Source organism: Typopeltis vanoorti, chromosome 4 (genome assembly GCF_054136105.1).
Source record: "Typopeltis vanoorti isolate ZY-2024b chromosome 4, IOZ_Tvanoo_1.0, whole genome shotgun sequence".
In the NCBI taxonomy this organism is placed as follows: Eukaryota; Metazoa; Arthropoda; class Arachnida; order Uropygi; family Thelyphonidae; genus Typopeltis; species Typopeltis vanoorti.
Window position 1 is genome coordinate 87,047,227 of NC_143552.1, and position 18,099 is coordinate 87,065,325.

The 18,099-nt window shown below is 36.9% G+C and overlaps 1 protein-coding gene across 2 annotated transcripts in view; it reads right to left on the reverse strand.

The window, feature by feature from the left end:
• Positions 1–18,099, reverse strand: part of IntS9 (integrator complex subunit 9) — a 405,017-nt gene that overhangs the window by 84,323 nt on the left and 302,595 nt on the right. For both annotated transcript variants that reach the window (XM_090391326.1, XM_090391327.1), the window contains exon 15: positions 10,849–10,935. In XM_090391326.1, the coding sequence (XP_090247452.1) occupies positions 10,849–10,935 (87 nt within the window). The remainder of the gene's footprint in view (positions 1–10,848; positions 10,936–18,099) is intronic.

The following is an 18,099-nucleotide window of genomic DNA, read 5'->3' on the forward strand; positions in this document are numbered from 1 at the left end:
GCCTCAAATGTGCTCTTTTCTCTATCCTGCAATTCAACTTCTATTCTCCTTGGCTGTAGCTCATCAGCTATCGTCAACAATACTCCTCCCCTCATTTTATTCTCCCTGTCATTCCTGAACACACTATATCCATCACATTCAATCCCACTAGCTATATCATCTACGGTCAGCCATGATTCACTAATACCAGTAACCTGTGGTCTGGAAGTGCCAACCATAGCCAAAAATTCTTCCTTCTTGTTCCTAATACTCCTAGCATTAGTGTACATGAATTTAAGACCCCCCCCATTAGCCCCAACCCTACCTTGATGCCTTATATTAACTATCCCACTCTGATTTGTTGTCCTTATTCGCTTGGGCATATTATATTCATTCATACATTCAACTGCCTCCCTAAGGACTGTATATCTACCCCCCCCCTTAATAAATCTAGTTTCCCTGAATTTGCACATCCACTACATTCAGCAACACTTTCTCAAGTCTCCTTACACCATAACCATTCAAATGCAAGCCATCCATCTTATATAGATCCTTTCGCCCATCAAACTCACTCCACACATCCACAAATTCCACACCACTCGTCATACATAACCCATGCATAAAGTCATTCGCAATTATGGCCCTCCTTTTAAACATTTCACTGTCATACCGTGGCAAAAGACTAACTCTCTCACTCTTTTCTTTTGCTACCTCAAACAATTCATTCAGATCTTCTATCATTTCCATTTTATCTCCTTTCAAATCATTCGTACCTGCCACAAAAATCATTTCTTTCACCCTTTCCTTTTGCTCTCTAATAGACTCAGTTACATCCTTTATGGTCGCACCAGGTTGGTACGATTTTGTCAAATCCTCTACTAATACACCTCGTACTAACGAGTCTCCATACAGCACTCTATCCTTCATTTTCTTCATGTTCACACTCATATGCCTATTTTTCCTGTCATACTTTTTATTATTGGCTGGTTCATTCAGTTGACTTTTGCTCATATGCTCTAGCTGCTGTTTTGCCCTTTGTATCGCAACATTCAACAACGCGACCTCACTCATTGCATCTATCTCATCTTTTTTATTCTCTGTAAAACCATTAATACTATCATTCACACTTTCTACATTCACACTCTCACAATTCTCTGGTACAACCTCACCGTTTCTTGTCATATCCCTATTTTCTTCATTCTGAAGTTTGACAAAAATATCACACTCGCGATCCGAAATACACTTCAATTCCTCATTCTCCCTATATTTGCTACACACATTCACTCCTTTATTATCATTTAACCACACTTTGACTGCACTCCGCAAAGTGTACATTTCGCAGATGGTACACTGAATCATCTACTTTACATTACCGTTCTTGAAAGAAGATGGCAAATCATTATTACTGGCCGCCATTTTCCTTCATACTGGAGCCATACTTACTAGTAACATATTTTATCAAATTATAAATTATAAAAACCAAAAACACACAAACAGACGCACTAAGATACGCAAGGCAAACAAAACTACGCAATATTAAAGTAAATTTATCAATGATAACTGAAAATAACGCTTATCTTATCAGGAGCTTTCACAAACACCACACACTACGAATCCCTCTAGCGGCGACTTCCCAACATATATTATGTTATAAAACACTGTATTACACTAACTACACTAATAAAACTACAACAATATGCTAAAATTACACAATTAAATCTAACAAAATATTTAATAAATCAACAAAAATCACAAATCTTTCAGGAGCTATCTGACAGTACGTCTTTTCACCAGCTAGCCTTGACACCTGACCCCTAAATCCTTCAGGATAAGCGGCGATATATTATCAAGTCCCACAGCCTTATTTACATCTAGTTTACTCAACTCCCCAAACACCTCTTGCTCACTTACAGTCAGTCTCTCTCTCTCTCTCTCCTCCCCATCATCATCAACTGCTCTCAATCTCTCCATGAAGTCACATTCACAAGATTGAAAGATCTTTATGAACTGATCATTAAGTATCTCCACCACACATTGTGCAACAGCTGTCTTTATACCATTTTCTCCAATCAATGTCATCCTTCCATAATCATTCTTTCTTTTGCTGGCTACATATCAAAAGAACTCCTTAGGATTCTTTTTGGCTTCATTAGCTGACTGCTGTTCATACCTCTCTTTAGCTACTCTCACCAACCAACTCATCCTCCTTGCCTGGTCTTTGTAGACCTCATGGAATTGGTTATTTCCACTTCTCTTATGCTGCCTCTACAATGCCCTTTTTCTCCGTATTGCATGCTTGATCTCTTTATTCATCCATCTCACACCCCTTATTTAACCTTCTCACCCTTGGAATACATTTAGACATTGCATATGCTAGACAGTTTTTGAAAATCCTCCAAGCTGCATTGATCTCTTTTCCAGCTAACTCCTCATTCCATGCTACACCCGCAAGCTGTCTCCTGAGCTCTTTCATAATCACCCCCCCCCCCTTGTAGTTCCACATATACCCTTTTCTCACAGGGGTCCTCGCACTGCTGGCAACCACCCAGGTAATCACCTCATGGTCACTCTCACCAATTGGTGGATGATTTGACACCTCATTGATAATTACATCCACCGATGAGATGACCAAATCCAAGACCCTTAATCCTCGTGTGCCCTCTGTTACATACGGTCTGAGGTAGTTATCCCTCAAAATCTCAAGAAACTCATTTTCTTTACTTCCAGTTGCAATCTCATCATTCCAGTCTATATTGCCATAATTAAAATCACCCATAATGATCACCCTTTTCTTATTTGCTTGGCTAATTTGACTATACATTTCACTATCACCACCATCCACATTACCTGGTCTATAACAACATCCCACCAAGTATTTGATTCCATTCACCTCTATCTCACACCATACTGCCTCAAAACCACTGGCACTATTTCCGTCTTGCATCTCTACTTTGTATGGACATAACTCTTTCTCTATCATCAATTGCACTTTCTCTATCATCAATATCATTAATATATCTTAGCAAATGTGAGCACTCATTAATTAAACAATCTCATTAGCTTCTGACACTAGAGTACAATTTGCATTCAGTAAAGTTATTCATCCACATTCATTCTTTCTTTTGCATGCAGCATAATGATAAAATTCTTTTGGGTTGTCTTTAGCTTGCATAGCCAATTTCTTCTCATACTCCAATTTAGCTTTCCACACAACACTTGTTACTTTTCTGGTCTGCACTTTATATATTTCATTACTCCTCTCATTCTTATTCTCACAATATTTTTTCCACATCATCATCTTGTGGATCTCTTGCTTAAAGGTTGCACATCCATTTCACTCCCAACCTATTTATTCCTCAGACACTAGGGATACATTTAGATACCAACTCATTTAAGCTTTTTTCAATGATTTCAATCATTTCTGACATTTTCCAATTCAATAACTAATACCTTGGAACCAGAGATAGTATTTTTCTATGATAATCATAATTTCCAGTTTAGTAGTTCAGCATGTAATCTGTTCTAGTAGGAACATCCATATAATTAGATACTTCTCAAGAAAGCACGACATGATCGCTGTCACCAACTGGCAGTAAAAATAGTCATATTCTTAACAGAGACCCCTTCTGACACTATGAACAAATCTAACACTTTTTGACATCGAGCTCCTTCTTTCACATGCTACTTGAGAAAGTTGTCTTGCAACAATTCAATAAATTCCTCTTCATTCTTATCATGAGGTTTTTCTTGTACCCAATCAATGTTTGAATAATTAAAGTCACCCATAACGATCACTTGTTTAGTACCCATAAGGGTAAATTGGAGATGCATTTCTTCATCCTTTGCAACTGAGTTGTCAGGCCTGTAGCAACACCCCACACACATATATTTCATTCTGTTAGCCAACATTTCACACCAGATAGCATCAAACTCGCTGGCTACCGTGTTACATCATTGTTTCTTATGTTTCTACCCTAACTGGACTTAAGTCATCTGATATCATTAGTAGTACTTCCTCCCCCTCCACCTCTCCTATCTCTTCTGTCATTCCTAAAAATAGTGCACCCATTACACTCAATCCCAATTACCATATCTGATTCTGATAGCCAAGTTTCACTAATTCCAACAATCTGGCCTAAGATTGTCAATCCCTTTATTTCTAATGCTCCTGGCATTTATGTGTAGACATAAGCAAGTACTACCTAGCATATTCTTATAATTAGATATGCCATATATTTAGCCTTGTTGTAGAACTTTCTCTTCTCCCTCCCCAGATATATTCAAAAGGTCTGAACCAAAAGCATATATTTCCACCCCTTTGCCAGATGCATAACCATGTCGAAGCCATTCACATCTTTATCATGTTTGCATATCATAGCTTAACTTTCCCACACCGTTTTCCCATTCCTTCCTCGATGTTCTAGTTTTCCTAACTCCCTGCATTAGATCTTATCCCAAAAAGTAATTTTTCCGGGCTCCTGATGCCAAATGAATTCAACTGCAGGTCATTCCTCTTATAAAAGAGGAATGGCTGCATTTGAGTTATTCAATTCTTCAATCTACAATTCTTCTCTTCCATCAAACAAACTCTACACATCTAAAAATTTACAACCATTTCTTCTACACACAATGCCTATGGAATCATTTGCTATCACTGCCCTTTTTCTTAACTTGGTACTGTCATATCAAGTTAGCAAACCTACAATTTTTACTATCTCCCACTTGCTTCTCATTTCTTCCAACAGACCTTTCATATCCTCTCTCATACTATATTTTTTGCTATTTAAATTATTAGCTTCTACAAGAACTACCACCTTTTACTTTTCTTTTCTGTTTTTCAATTACGTTTGTCATATCTTTAATTTTCACCCACAGGAAACTAGAAGTAGTGACTTCCTCAGCAAGTGCAAATTTTATGACTGAAATGCCATACGAAATTTGACCATATCCTCTTCTTGTTCTGATCCTTTTTCTTATCCTACGTTTCATTAAAAGTTTTTCCACTTTTTCTAATTCTCTGGAAAATTTTGTAATAATTTCTTTTTATTGAGATATTTCCAATGTCAGATTGTCCTCAAATATATTATCATCATCACTACAGCAACATTTCTGTTCACCATCACAAAGGTTCTTCTCAGTAGTAACAACTTTAGCTTGTGGTTTAGAAACTGCCCTGTTGTGATGAGTTTTCAATGCCATTCTTAAGAGTAGTAAAAATTAATATTTCTAAAATTATGTTATTAAAGGCTGTAGAACAATATATACACTAAAAAAAACTACAATAATATACTAAAAATACATCAATAAATCAATACAAATCACTGATCTATCAGACTTTTCCTTTTTTTGTCAGATAGCCTTGAACACCTTATATTTTTTTATTGTTCTACATATTTGTATTATTTATTAACTTTCTCCTTGGAACAGTTTTCACACAAAGGAAATTATCTCCACACGATCATATGTGTGCAGATAATTTCTAATGCTCCTGGCATTTGTGTGTAGACATAAGCTAGTACCACCCACCCAGCATATTCTTATAATTAGATATGCCATATATTTAGCCTTGTTGTAGAATTTTCTCTTCTCCCTCCTTAGGCATAACTGTAATTAGTTTACGGAATTAACAACGCATATAAAGTATATTAATTAAAGGTAACTTTAATGAATAACTTCTATATTTCGGCAATGTCACATTGCCATTTTCTGGAACATAAAGATATGGTATGTGCACTCAGGAACTAACACAAAGCAAATGAGGAAAAAAGCAACAAACTAATATTGTTCCTAAAGTCCTAATGGTGCCCTCTTGCGGGCTAATTTGGTAGTCTTGGCAGTTGGGCTGAAGTTCTCATAATGAAAGTCTCCCAAATTTGGGGCAGTTTCATGCACCCAAATTTGTTGAGGTTAGGAACGTTTTTTAGAGCTGCTGAAGATTCTTTGAATAATCTTTCGTATTTAAACTTGCTGCGATGAATTATTTTTGTTTTCTTCCAACGAATTTTATGGTGGGTATCTAAGGCATGGTCTTCCAGCCCAGAGCGGCTGTACTGGTGAAACCGGATGTAGTCTTGGTGTTCTGAAATCCTGATATTTGTTGTTCTGCCTGTTTGGCCAAAGTAGGACAATTTGCAGCTGCAAGGGACCTGGTATACACCAGGTAGGTCTAGGGGAAGTGGTTGATCTTTGGTAGAGCAGATAAGGGATGCCAACTTTTTATATGGTCTGTAACAGGAAGTAAGGTCATATTTTGGGAAACTTTCATTATGAGAACTTCAGCCCAACTGCCAAGACTACCAAATTAGCCCGCAAGAGGGCACCATTAGGACTTTAGGAACAATATTAGTTTCTTGCTTTCTTCCTCATTTACTTTGTGTTAGTTCCTGAGTGCACATACCATATCTTTATGTTCCTGAAGATGGCAATGTGACATTGCCGAAATATAGAAGTTATTCATTAAAGTTACCTTTAATTAATATACTTTATATGCGTTGTTAATTCCGTAAACTAATTACAGTTATGTCTAACCAACGTATAAGTCTTGCTACTAGAATCATGATCATCCACGGAGATGCAATCGCACGAAAGGCCCATCAATACGGCAAATTGAGGTTGAAGATATCGAGGCAAATAAATCATCTGACGTTCCTAAAACAATGCCAGGATAACAAAGTGATCCCTAATTGTGTCAAATTGAAGCACCGTTTTACTTCCGAGAAAGCTCTACGCATTTATAATCGCACTAGCTTAGCCCTGTTAAGAGAACAAATTACCACGACGCGCGTTCTCCTTGCCGATGAAAACAAAACCTTACGGGCGCTAGAGGAAGAGCTTTCGAATACACTCGGCCTTGATCTATGGTCTATACTTCATGACATCTCATGCGCATCAGCAAGAAAGGAATTCGAAAAAATACGTAGTCGGCACGTGAAAAAATACGAAAACCTGACAAAGACTTCTACTTCCATACCTCAGTCACCACTCAACACTGTAGTCAACCTCTCTTCGGCAGTTTTAAAGCCTGAAGCACTCACAGCACTTTCACGTGGTCACAATTTCGCCCTAGCTCCTAAAAGGATACCTGCTGAAGAAATCATGATCCAAATAGAGCGTGGAATTCGCAACCTGCCAAACCATATCGCCAATAATGTAAGACTGGATGTAGTCGGTGTTCTCACTAAAGCCAAACCTCCAAAATCCAACTTATCCAAAAACGAATATACAGCCCTACAAGAATTGGAAAAAAAATAGTAATCACCAAAGCTGATAAGGGAAGCGCCACTGTGGTACTCAATCAAAAAGACTACAAAGGTAAGCTAAATTCTTTAGTACTAGACCGTACTACCTACCTCCCCATTGAATATAATCCGACCAGCTCTCAGATTAGAACTATCCACAGACTCCTTAAGAAAGTCACTTCTTGGCCTGTGGAAGTTACCAACAAACTTAAACCTTATAACTCTAGACCTCCCGATTATATGGACTCCCAAAAATACATAAACAAAATGTGCCATTGCGTCCCATAGTGGATGGCATTGATTCCCCCACATATAAATTAGCCAAACATTTAGCCAAAACGCTCACACACTACACTGGCAACACACCATCACACATAAAAAACTCGGCCCACTTTAAAGCCAGTATAGAAAACCTCACACTCCAACACACTGACATAATGGTCAGTTTTGACGTCTCCTCCCTATTCACTAATGTCCCACTCAAAGAAACCTTTGAGCTCATCCAAGCCAAGTTTCCTCCCGATATCTCAGCCCTATTTCAGTTCACAATGAACTCAGGCTATTTCGTTTGGCAAGGAAAGCTCTACAAACAGATAGAGGGGACAGCCATGGGTTCACCACTTTCCCCACCCTTGGTCAATTTCTTTATGGAGACATTTGAAGAGAAAGCCTTAAACTCTGCCCCACAAAAACCCACTATTTGGCTTCGTTATGTGGATGATGTGTTTGCTATTTGGCCACATGGCTCAGACACACTCCACTCCTTCCTAGCACACTTAAACAACCAACACCCCAGAGTCCAGTTCACCTTAGAAAAAAAGGAAAACAACACCCTCCCCTTCCTAGACACTTTAATCACCCGCCAGCTTGATGGATCTTTGGTTTTCTCTGTTTACAGAAAACCCACCCACACTGGCAGATACATTCACCAGCAATCCCCCCCCCCCTCACAACAATATGGGGTGATAAAAACACTATATAACAGGGCAAAATTAATCTGCTCAGATGACAAGGCCCTGACTATTGAACTAAACCACATCCTCAACACTTTCTTAGCCAATGGCTATAACCCCAAAAAAATCCAAAAAATACTAAAACCTGTAAACCACAACCCCCCCCCCCTCCACAATAAAGATTACACCAAGTCTATCACCATCCCCTACATCCAGGGCACCTCTGAGAAAATAACCAATATCCTCAAAAAATATGACCTTACTTCCTGTTACAGACCATATAAAAAGTTGGCATCCCTTATCTGCTCTACCAAAGATCAACCACTTCCCCTAGACCTACCTGGTGTATACCAGGTCCCTTGCAGCTGCAAATTGTCCTACTTTGGCCAAACAGGCAGAACAACAAATATCAGGATTTCAGAACACCAAGACTACATCCGGTTTCACCAGTACAGCCGCTCTGGGCTGGCAGACCATGCCTTAGATACCCACCATAAAATTCGTTGGAAGAAAACAAAAATAATTCATCACAGCAAGTTTAAATACGAAAGATTATTCAAAGAATCTTCAGCAGCTCTAAAAAACGTTCCTAACCTCAACAAATTTGGGTGCATGAAACTGCCCCAAATTTGGGAGACTTTCATTATGAGAACTTCAGCCCAACTGCCAAGACTACCAAATTAGTCCGCAAGAGGGCACCATTAGGACTTTAGGAACAATATTAGTTTCTTGCTTTCTTCCTCATTTGCTTTGTGTTAGTTCCTGAGTGCACATACCATATCTTTATGTTCCTGAAGATGGCAATGTGACATTGCCGAAATATAGAAGTTATTCATTAAAGTTACCTTTAATTAATATACTTTATATGCGTTGTTAATTCCGTAAACTAATTACAGTTATGTCTAACCAACGTATAAGTCTTGCTACTAGAACCCTCCTTAGACATTTTGACTTATTGGGATATATCATTAAAAAAATAGGATTTCTTGAAAAAATGATTTTTTTTTTTTTCTTTTTTGGCAATGAGTAGTTTGACAAGCAAGCCCTGAATGAGACAAAACATGAGACAAAAGAGAAACCCATTTTTGTTAACGTAATATTCATTCAAAATCACAACAGACATCTCTTGCATTATTACAATCAATTATTACAATAAAACATCCGACACTCAAAATACACTGGTCATTTAATTAAAATAACTGAATCTTCATCTGCTCATCACTCAGAACAATTTAATTACTGTTTCATGACACAAAACTGTATGAATTTAAAATAAATTAACAGGTTTGACTTAAAACATAAATTATATTTAATTATATTTATTTAATCATATCTTTTTTTTAAATATTTTACAAAAATATAGCATATTTTTCTAAAACTAGTTGATCTAACAAAACCAGTATTACTAATCCTAAGAATTCGATACCAATAATAAAATATAAAGTGAAGAATAATATATCATATGAGTATATCATAGTATATCATTTGTGAATGTTGAATAGTTCTTGACAAGATGTTGGGCCTCCCTCAATGAGTCTAAGGACTCCTTGGAGCTGCCTGTAATAATAGTATCATCATCAAATTCCTGACATGTATCCTCAAGAGGTGTACAGGATATTATGATAGTACCACATGAAAAGCTTACATCATTACTAACTTCCTATCCACAATTTTCCTCCAAATCAATCTGTTACATGTCAAGACTCCAAAATTATCAGATCTTATATTTCTTTAAAGTCACTTTTTACTGTATCAATCGGCCTATATCTCGGTCTTCCTAAGGGTTTTTTTCTTGCCAACCTGGCATCTTTCATCTCTCATTCTGTTTAAGTGACCATACCACCAGAGATTAGCTCTGCTAACACATTCCTGGATGCTAACAATGTCAAGTTCTTTCCTATTATCCTTGTTTTTAATACGATATTGCCATTAATGCCATCTCTTCCTCCCCTAATCTTTCTCAGGATTCTTATATCTCTGGTCTCCAGTCTTTGGTCAAGTGTTTCACTTCTAACCTAGCTCTTAAGTTTCATAAGTTAAAACTGGTTTGAACACTGTGTTGTATATAGCTAATTTAGTTTTTTGACTAATTTCTCTCTTATTCCATATAAATTTATTCAGTTGACTTCCTACCATACCAGCTTTGCTGATTCTGTTGTCTATTTTCATATTTAGCTTACCATCTTCACTAAAAATTGTGCCTAAGTAGCTGAAATGTTTTATTTGTTCTATAAATTCTCCATTCACAATGCAGTTGATATTTCAAATACTTCTGCCTATTTTCATTTCTGTAATATATTTGGTACCTTCATACCAAATATATTACAGTTATTTTTAGTCTGGGGTTCTTAAGGGTCAAAGCTGTCTAACTGAGAGAAGACCTCCACATAGCTTTTAAAGGAATGCGGAGAACCGACAAGAGCTCTGACCTAATTTCCAATCCTCACCTTCTCATGGTGCACCCTCTTAGGTATCTACCTGGATACTACACAAACAAGAAAGGGATGGCAATTTGGGATTTAGGCCAACCAAATTGTATTCTTTTAGGCATAAACCATAATATAAAATGATGGTGAAGAATAGTTAATGTTAAAAATGTAAATGTTAAGCATTTAAATAATACTTAAAAAAACATTATAAAATCAAAATATTTACAAGATACAATTTATGACACTTACTTCAGCATCCATATCAATCCTTTCATATCTTCTCCGTATTGGAACCTGTATTATATCTCCACGTTTGAAAGATATAATGGGACACTCCTGCAGAAATAATGTATATCTTTCAGTAGTTACAGCTGATAAGCAAACATTTCATTTTATTATAATAAATTTAGTTTAATCCTTTATCCAAGTGTAAGGAAACAAAGTTTGTGCCTGAAATATCTTCAGGACTGAGGCAACTTGTAGTAAAGATGGACCAAGCTCTCATCACTCCTTGTCTCAGTATTTCCCATAATGCAAAGCACATCTCCTTGCGGACATGTATAATACTATGCATTAAGGGAAGGGCCACTACCCAGACCGGTTTTGACCTTTATTGAATGTTCAAGTACATGTCAAACTCCAAAAACTCAGCGTTGTTCCCCTCAGTAACAGGCTCACCCTGCTACTGATAAGAACTCTCAGAACCGGCTGGCTCTACACCGTGGCAGGCTCACCCCACCACCGAGCAGAGTCATTCATTTGGTCATTTGCTCATATCTCATCCGAGGGGTAACAGCCATGCCTCAGTTAACTTCACAGGCTACAGCATTGCCATTCATTACCCCCCACCCACCCACTCAGAACCTGGGTGACAGCAGCCGAGCCTCAGTTAAAACTTCATGGGCATTGCCATTCATCACCCAAGCTTCCAACTGGTTTCGACCTTTATTGAGGTCTTGTCAGTGGTATCCAGACCCAAAAGTGGTGATACTAAGGCAGAAGCAATGGTTAGACTATAATAAATTTAGTTTAATCCTTTATCCAAGTGTAAGCAAACAAAGTTTGTGCCTGAAGTATCTTCAGGACTGAGGCGACTCATAGTAAAGGTTAACCAAGCTCTCATCACTCCTTGTCTCAGTATCTCCCATAATGCAAAGCACATCTCCTTGTGCTTGTATGACATGTATAATGCTATGCATTAAGGGAAGGGACTCGTTCTCTTCCCTTAATGCATTCGTTCCCCAGACTCGTTTCAACCTTTATTGAGGTCTTGTAAGTGGGAGCCAAACCCAGAAGTGGTGATACTAAGGCTTGAAGATACTTCAGGTGCAAACTTTGTTCATCAGGGATCCGAGTTACATACAAACCTGACTTAAAGACATTCTCAGGAACGTATGTCATTCGTAACACAGGGACTGCCTGTATTTACATATTAACATATAATTATCTACTGTGGCATATGTGTTATTTTGTAGTTAAATACTCCCACAGGTTTCACTATATAAGAAAAAAAAAATTAATGTTTATGCTGAGACCATGATAGTTGGGTGAATTGGATGTGTAAATTTCTTTGCAGGCATAATATGAATGGCCTGGTCACAAGATTAAATTTCAGTAGATCTCTCGCAGTACCCATCTATAGAAAGGTTAATAAAACTGAATGTGAAAATTTTGGAAATTTTAATATTTACATATTAAAAAGTTATCTACTGTGACATACGTGTTATTTTATAGTTATGAACATTTAATGACTGATCTTATATTTCTCACAGCTTTTCAAATGGCATTCTAAATAACTATTGTTCACCTCAACTAATCAAACTACAATCTGTTTGATTCTCTCTCTGTAAGATGTTTGATTCATCTGTAAAATGGGCAATATATGTGCCTTTGTCACATCAGATATTAATGACAGCGACTGGTAAACCACAAATCTCCTATTTATGATGTATGACTCCATATTTTTTTCAACTTTCAAAGGTTGAATTTCTAGACTTTAATCACTCAAACAGTGAAGTCGATTTTCTGAAGACTTTAATGTTGATAATTCAGACTTACTTTCCGTCTCTAACTTCACAGATCTCTTTCACTCCGACTTTATTTACTCTTCTGACTCTAGGTTTACAGTTGCATGTTGTCTCTGTCACATGTACCCATTTCACATATTCCTCCTATCTTGAATTATGGTTTATTGACACAAGTACAACAAAGATCATACTGTGCCATATCAAAGGTTACAGCAGTACACAAGGTATTAATAGTAATAAAGACATAAATTCATAAATATGTTATGCACAAAAAAAAAAAAATTAAAACATTAAGTTAAGCCATGTAGTATCTATATTATTATTATTATTCAGGCCTCCATGGAGTCAAAAGACTCATCGTGGGAGGTCCTTCCTTCTTCTTCATCTTCTTCCTAACATGGAATATAGGCCATGTGGCCTGTTCCGGTCTCATGCCATCTCTTTCTTGGTCTTCCAATTCTTCTTTTTCCACTTATTTTGTATCTGTATAATATTTTTGGTAGTCTGCTGTTGTCCATTCGATTTAAATGTTCTAGCCATTTTTGTTTATACTGTCTTATGTAGTAATTAATTGGTTTGATTTTTAGGGATTGTAAGATTTCTTCATTTGTTTTGTGGTCCCACTTGGTATATCCAGCTGTTTTTCTGAGAAACTTCATTTCTGCTGTTTGAATTCGTTTTTCATCTTTCCTTTTCATGGTCCATGTTTCGCTTCCATATAGTAGAGTTGGTTTTGACAAGACATTATATAGTCTGATTCTAGTGTGTTTTTTGTACCAGGGATGGCTTAAATATACTGTTTATTATGCCATTTACTTTGACAAAGTTTGATATTTTAGTGTCTATGTCTTTTTCTTCTTCGTATGATAGATCACATCCCAAGTATCTGAAAGTGTTTACTTGTTCTAGTATTTTATTATCTATCACTATTTTACTTCTTATTGGGTTTTCTCCTTTGAATGCCATTATTTTTGTTTTTTCTTTGGATATTGTCATATTATATTGCTTTGATATATCATTTAATGATTTTAATGATCTTTGTAAGTCATCTTCTGATGTAGCTAATACTATTTGATCATCTGCAAATAGTAGTGTATCTATCTTCATTTGCGGGGTCATTTGTATACCAAATGGGTTATGCTGTTTCCAGATTGTTAATATTTCATTTATATATATATTGAAAAGCAGAGGTGAGAGGGTACATCCTTGTCGTACTCCTCTTGATATATCTTTCCATTCTGAGGTGTGTTCTAATTTAACTGCTATTTTATTTCCTGTATATATTTCTTGAATAGATTGTAAAAGTTGGTTTGGTATGTTTAAATTGGTTAATATTTTAAACAATTTTTGTCGACTAATTTTGTCAAAAGCTTTTTCATAATCAATAAACGCCACATGTGTTTCTTTTTGAAATTCTCTTCTCTTTTCTATTAATAATTTTAAAGTAAAAATTGGATCTATGCAGGATCGGCCTTTTCGGAAGCCATTTTGTTCTTCTAGTAATTTATTTTCTACAATGCTGCTTAGCTTCTCTTTTAATATTCCTGCATATATTTTATATCCTGTATTCAGCAGGCTAATTCCCCTATAATTATTGCAATTGTCTTTATTTCCTTTTTTATAGATTGGGATGACCAGTGCTTTTTTCCAAGAGTTAGGGGTTTTTCCGAACATCCAAACCATATTAAAAAATTTCAAAAGTCTTTCATTAAATTTTTCACCTGCATTTTTGTAGAGTTCTATATTTATATTGTCTTCTCCTGGCGTTTTCCTATTTTTCATCTTCTTTATTATATTTTTCAGTTCTAACATTGTGATATTTTCTATTAGGTCATTCTTTGTCTTATAAAATTTTAATTCATTGTTCTCATCTGTCCAGAGATTTTGGAAATAGGTCACCCATTTTTCTAAATCTATTGTTTGGATTTTTATCTTTTCTTTTATTTCTTTATTCATGTATTTTATTACTTTATAGGTTTTGGGTTGTGGCTTAAATAATTCCTTTTCTAGTTCTGTTACAAAATTGTTCCATCTTTCTCTATGTTTTTTCCTTACTTCTCGTTTTGCAATTGCACTATTTCTTTTATACTCTATTTCTGCTTCTATTGTTTTGGAATTTAGCCATTTCTGGTAACTGTCCTTTTTGGTTTTTATTATATTTTCTATTTCTTTGTTCCAGTCTCGTAGTCCTCTTTTTCTAATCCATTTGTGCTTTATTCCTAAGGTTTCTGTTGCTGCTTTTGTGAGAATTTGTTTCAAATTTTCCCATTCATCTTCTATGTCCCTTGATTCATTTGTGGTTTCTGTTTTTAAGTTTGTGCATTTTTGATATTGTAGTCTAACTTGAGGATCCTGTAATGAAGAAATTTTGTAGCTTGGCTGGTAAGAATTTTCAATTCTATGTGTTTTTAGCCACTTTGGTTTAAAACGAATTTTTGCTGATACCATATAATGATCAGAGTTTAATTCAAAGCCTCGATATGCTCTTACGTCTAAAATTAACTCCGCTAATTTAAAATTTGTGACAACGTAGTCGATTACTGATTTGTATCCTCTGGCTGACCTAGTATATTTATGTATTTCCTTGTGTTTAAACATTGAATTCATTATTCTCATATTATTATAAATGACAAAATCGCGCAATCTGCGACCATTTTGATTACATGTATCTTCGCCAAATTTATCTATGTTTGCTTTGTATTTTTTGTTTCCTATTCTGGTATTTAAATCACCTGCTAGCAGTAAATAGTCAGTTTTGTTTGTTTTATCTATGGCATTCTGTGATTCTTTATAAAATATATTATGTTAAATTTTATTAAATTTATTAAATAAATATAATATATAAAATATAAAATATAATATATATATATATGTTCTTAGGAAGGACCTCCCATGATGAGTCTTTTGACTCCATGGAGTCAAAAGACTCATCGTGGGAGGTCCTTCCTAAGAACATAAAGTCTGTCAAGACTCATCGAGGGGAGGTTCCCCCTAAGAAACACAAAGTCTATCATACCACTCCCTAAACTCATTGACCGTTCTCGCCCTCACCACTCCATCAGGCAATGCACTCCATGGCTCAACCACCCTCCATGCAAAGAAACCACTCCCCACCCTCCTGCCTACTGCCTCCCCTCATAACTCCCAGGGATGGCCTCTTGTCATCACTCCTTCCTGCTGTTCAACCAAGCGAAAGAACTCCCCCAGTGTCAACCCTGTAACCACCTCTCAACAGTTTAAATGTCTCAATCATATCACCTCTCCTTCTTCTATCCGCCAAACTCTGCAGTCCACATTCCCTCAGCTGATTCTCATAACTATCTTTGTACAGTCCTGAGACCATCTTTGTCATCCGTCTTTGTATCTTTTCCACAGTTAATTTATCCCCTTCAAATCCTGGGGACCAAATCTGAGAACAATAATCCAAGTGTGGTCTAATCAGAGACTTATACAACGGAATGATAACCCTTTTATCTCTGCAGGTCAGTGTCCTTCTCATAATTGCAGCAATCCTCTGTGTTACCTTCACCACCTTTGCAATATGTCCCCTAAATTTCAGGTTTCTATCAATCATCAATCCCAGATGTCTTGTCTCTCCTACTTCCTCCAGTATAACTCCTACCATAGAGTATGCAGCATCCCATCGATGTTTCCCAAACCTCAAGACCTTACATTTTGCTGCATTACACTGACATCCCCATCATTTGCCCATCTATCTAGCTTATTCAAATCCTCTTGCAGGGCTACTACATCTGCACTATTACTAATAATCTTTCCCAGCTTCGCATCATCTGCAAACAACTGAATATCCCCTTGCAATCCACTGGCAATGTCATTGATATAAAGGTTAAACAATATAGGTCCTAGTACTGAGCCCTGTGGGACCCCACTTGTAACCTTCTGTCTCCTTGAAACTGCTCCACCATACACAACTCTCTGATACCTATCAGACAGCCAATCCTGAATCCAGTTGACCAATGTGACATCCAGACCCATGTGTTGCAACTTAAATATCAGCTTATCATGTGGAACCCTGTCAAATGCCTTTGCTAAGTCTAAGAAAATTGCAGTACATGCCTTTCCCTCATCTAATGTTCTTGTAACTTTATTATAAAAGGCTAGCATATTGCTAAAACAAGAGCGGCCTTTCACAAATCCATGTTGACTTTCACAGATAACATTACCCTCATCTGCCCAGTGTTGTATATGGTCCCCCACTACTTTCTCCAAGATCTTAACAACTACTGATGACACACAGACTGGTCTATAATTAGACACTTCCAGTCTGTTACCACCCTTATGCAATGGCACTATCTTACCTTCCTTCCATTCCCTGGGCACCTTTGCCGAAGCCAGACTTTCATTGAAAAGCCAGGTTAAAGGCACTGTCAGTTCCCTAGCACATTCTCTCAAAACTTGTGGTGAAACACCATCCAGTCCAAAAGCTTTATTGACATCCAGAGTTCTCAGTATCTGAAACACACTCTCCTCCTGTACCTCTAAACCTTGAACCTGCCCTATCCCTCTAGCATTAAAACTGACTCCTACAGGATGAAATACTCCAATAAAGTGGTCATTGAACAATTCCACTATGTCCTCTGCATCAGTCACTTTATTCCCAGTTTTAGCCCACAATATCATTTTTCCACAGTCATTTCTCCTCCTACTGGCCACATAGCTAAAAAATTCCCTAGGATTTTCTTTGGATCTTAGGGCCAATCTCCTCTCATATTCCAGTTTCGCTTTCCTTACCACACTAGTCACTCTTCTGGCCTGTGTCATATATTCTTCACACATCCTCTCTTCACCTGTCTCCTTATATCACTTCCATAGCCTCTTTTTTACATGCAATTCCTGTTTAATATTGTTTGTCATCCACTTTACTCCAAATTGTGTCCTCTTGTTCACTCGTGGTATACAATTTACCATTGCTGCTAACAAATATTCTTTCACAATTTCCCACGCACTAACGATATCCCGGCCTTCCAATTCCTCCCTCCATGTAACTTCCCGAAGTTGACGTCTAAGACTATTATAATCACCTGCATTATAATTCCACATAAGTTCCCGTCTCTTTGATACTCCTGCATGTCTATTCATTTTCCAAGTCAAAACCATATGGTCACTCTCTCCAACTGGTGGGAGAGATGTCATCTCAGTTATTATCAACTCTTCTGATGCTATAACCAAATCTAAAACTCTTGAACCTCTTGTTCCCTCTGTTACATGTTGCCTAAGACATTTGTCCCTCAAGAATTCTAGAAATTCCATTCCACTATTGCTACATGCATCTTCCTCTCTCCAATTTATACTACTGTAGTTAAAATCTCCCATAACAATCATTCTTCTTGCACTTGCCAAACTTAGCTGTTTAAACATCTCCTGGTCCCCATCCTCTGTGCTCCTGGGTCTGTAGCAACACCCCACTAAATATCCTATCTTGCCTACCTCTACCTCACACCATATGCTCTCA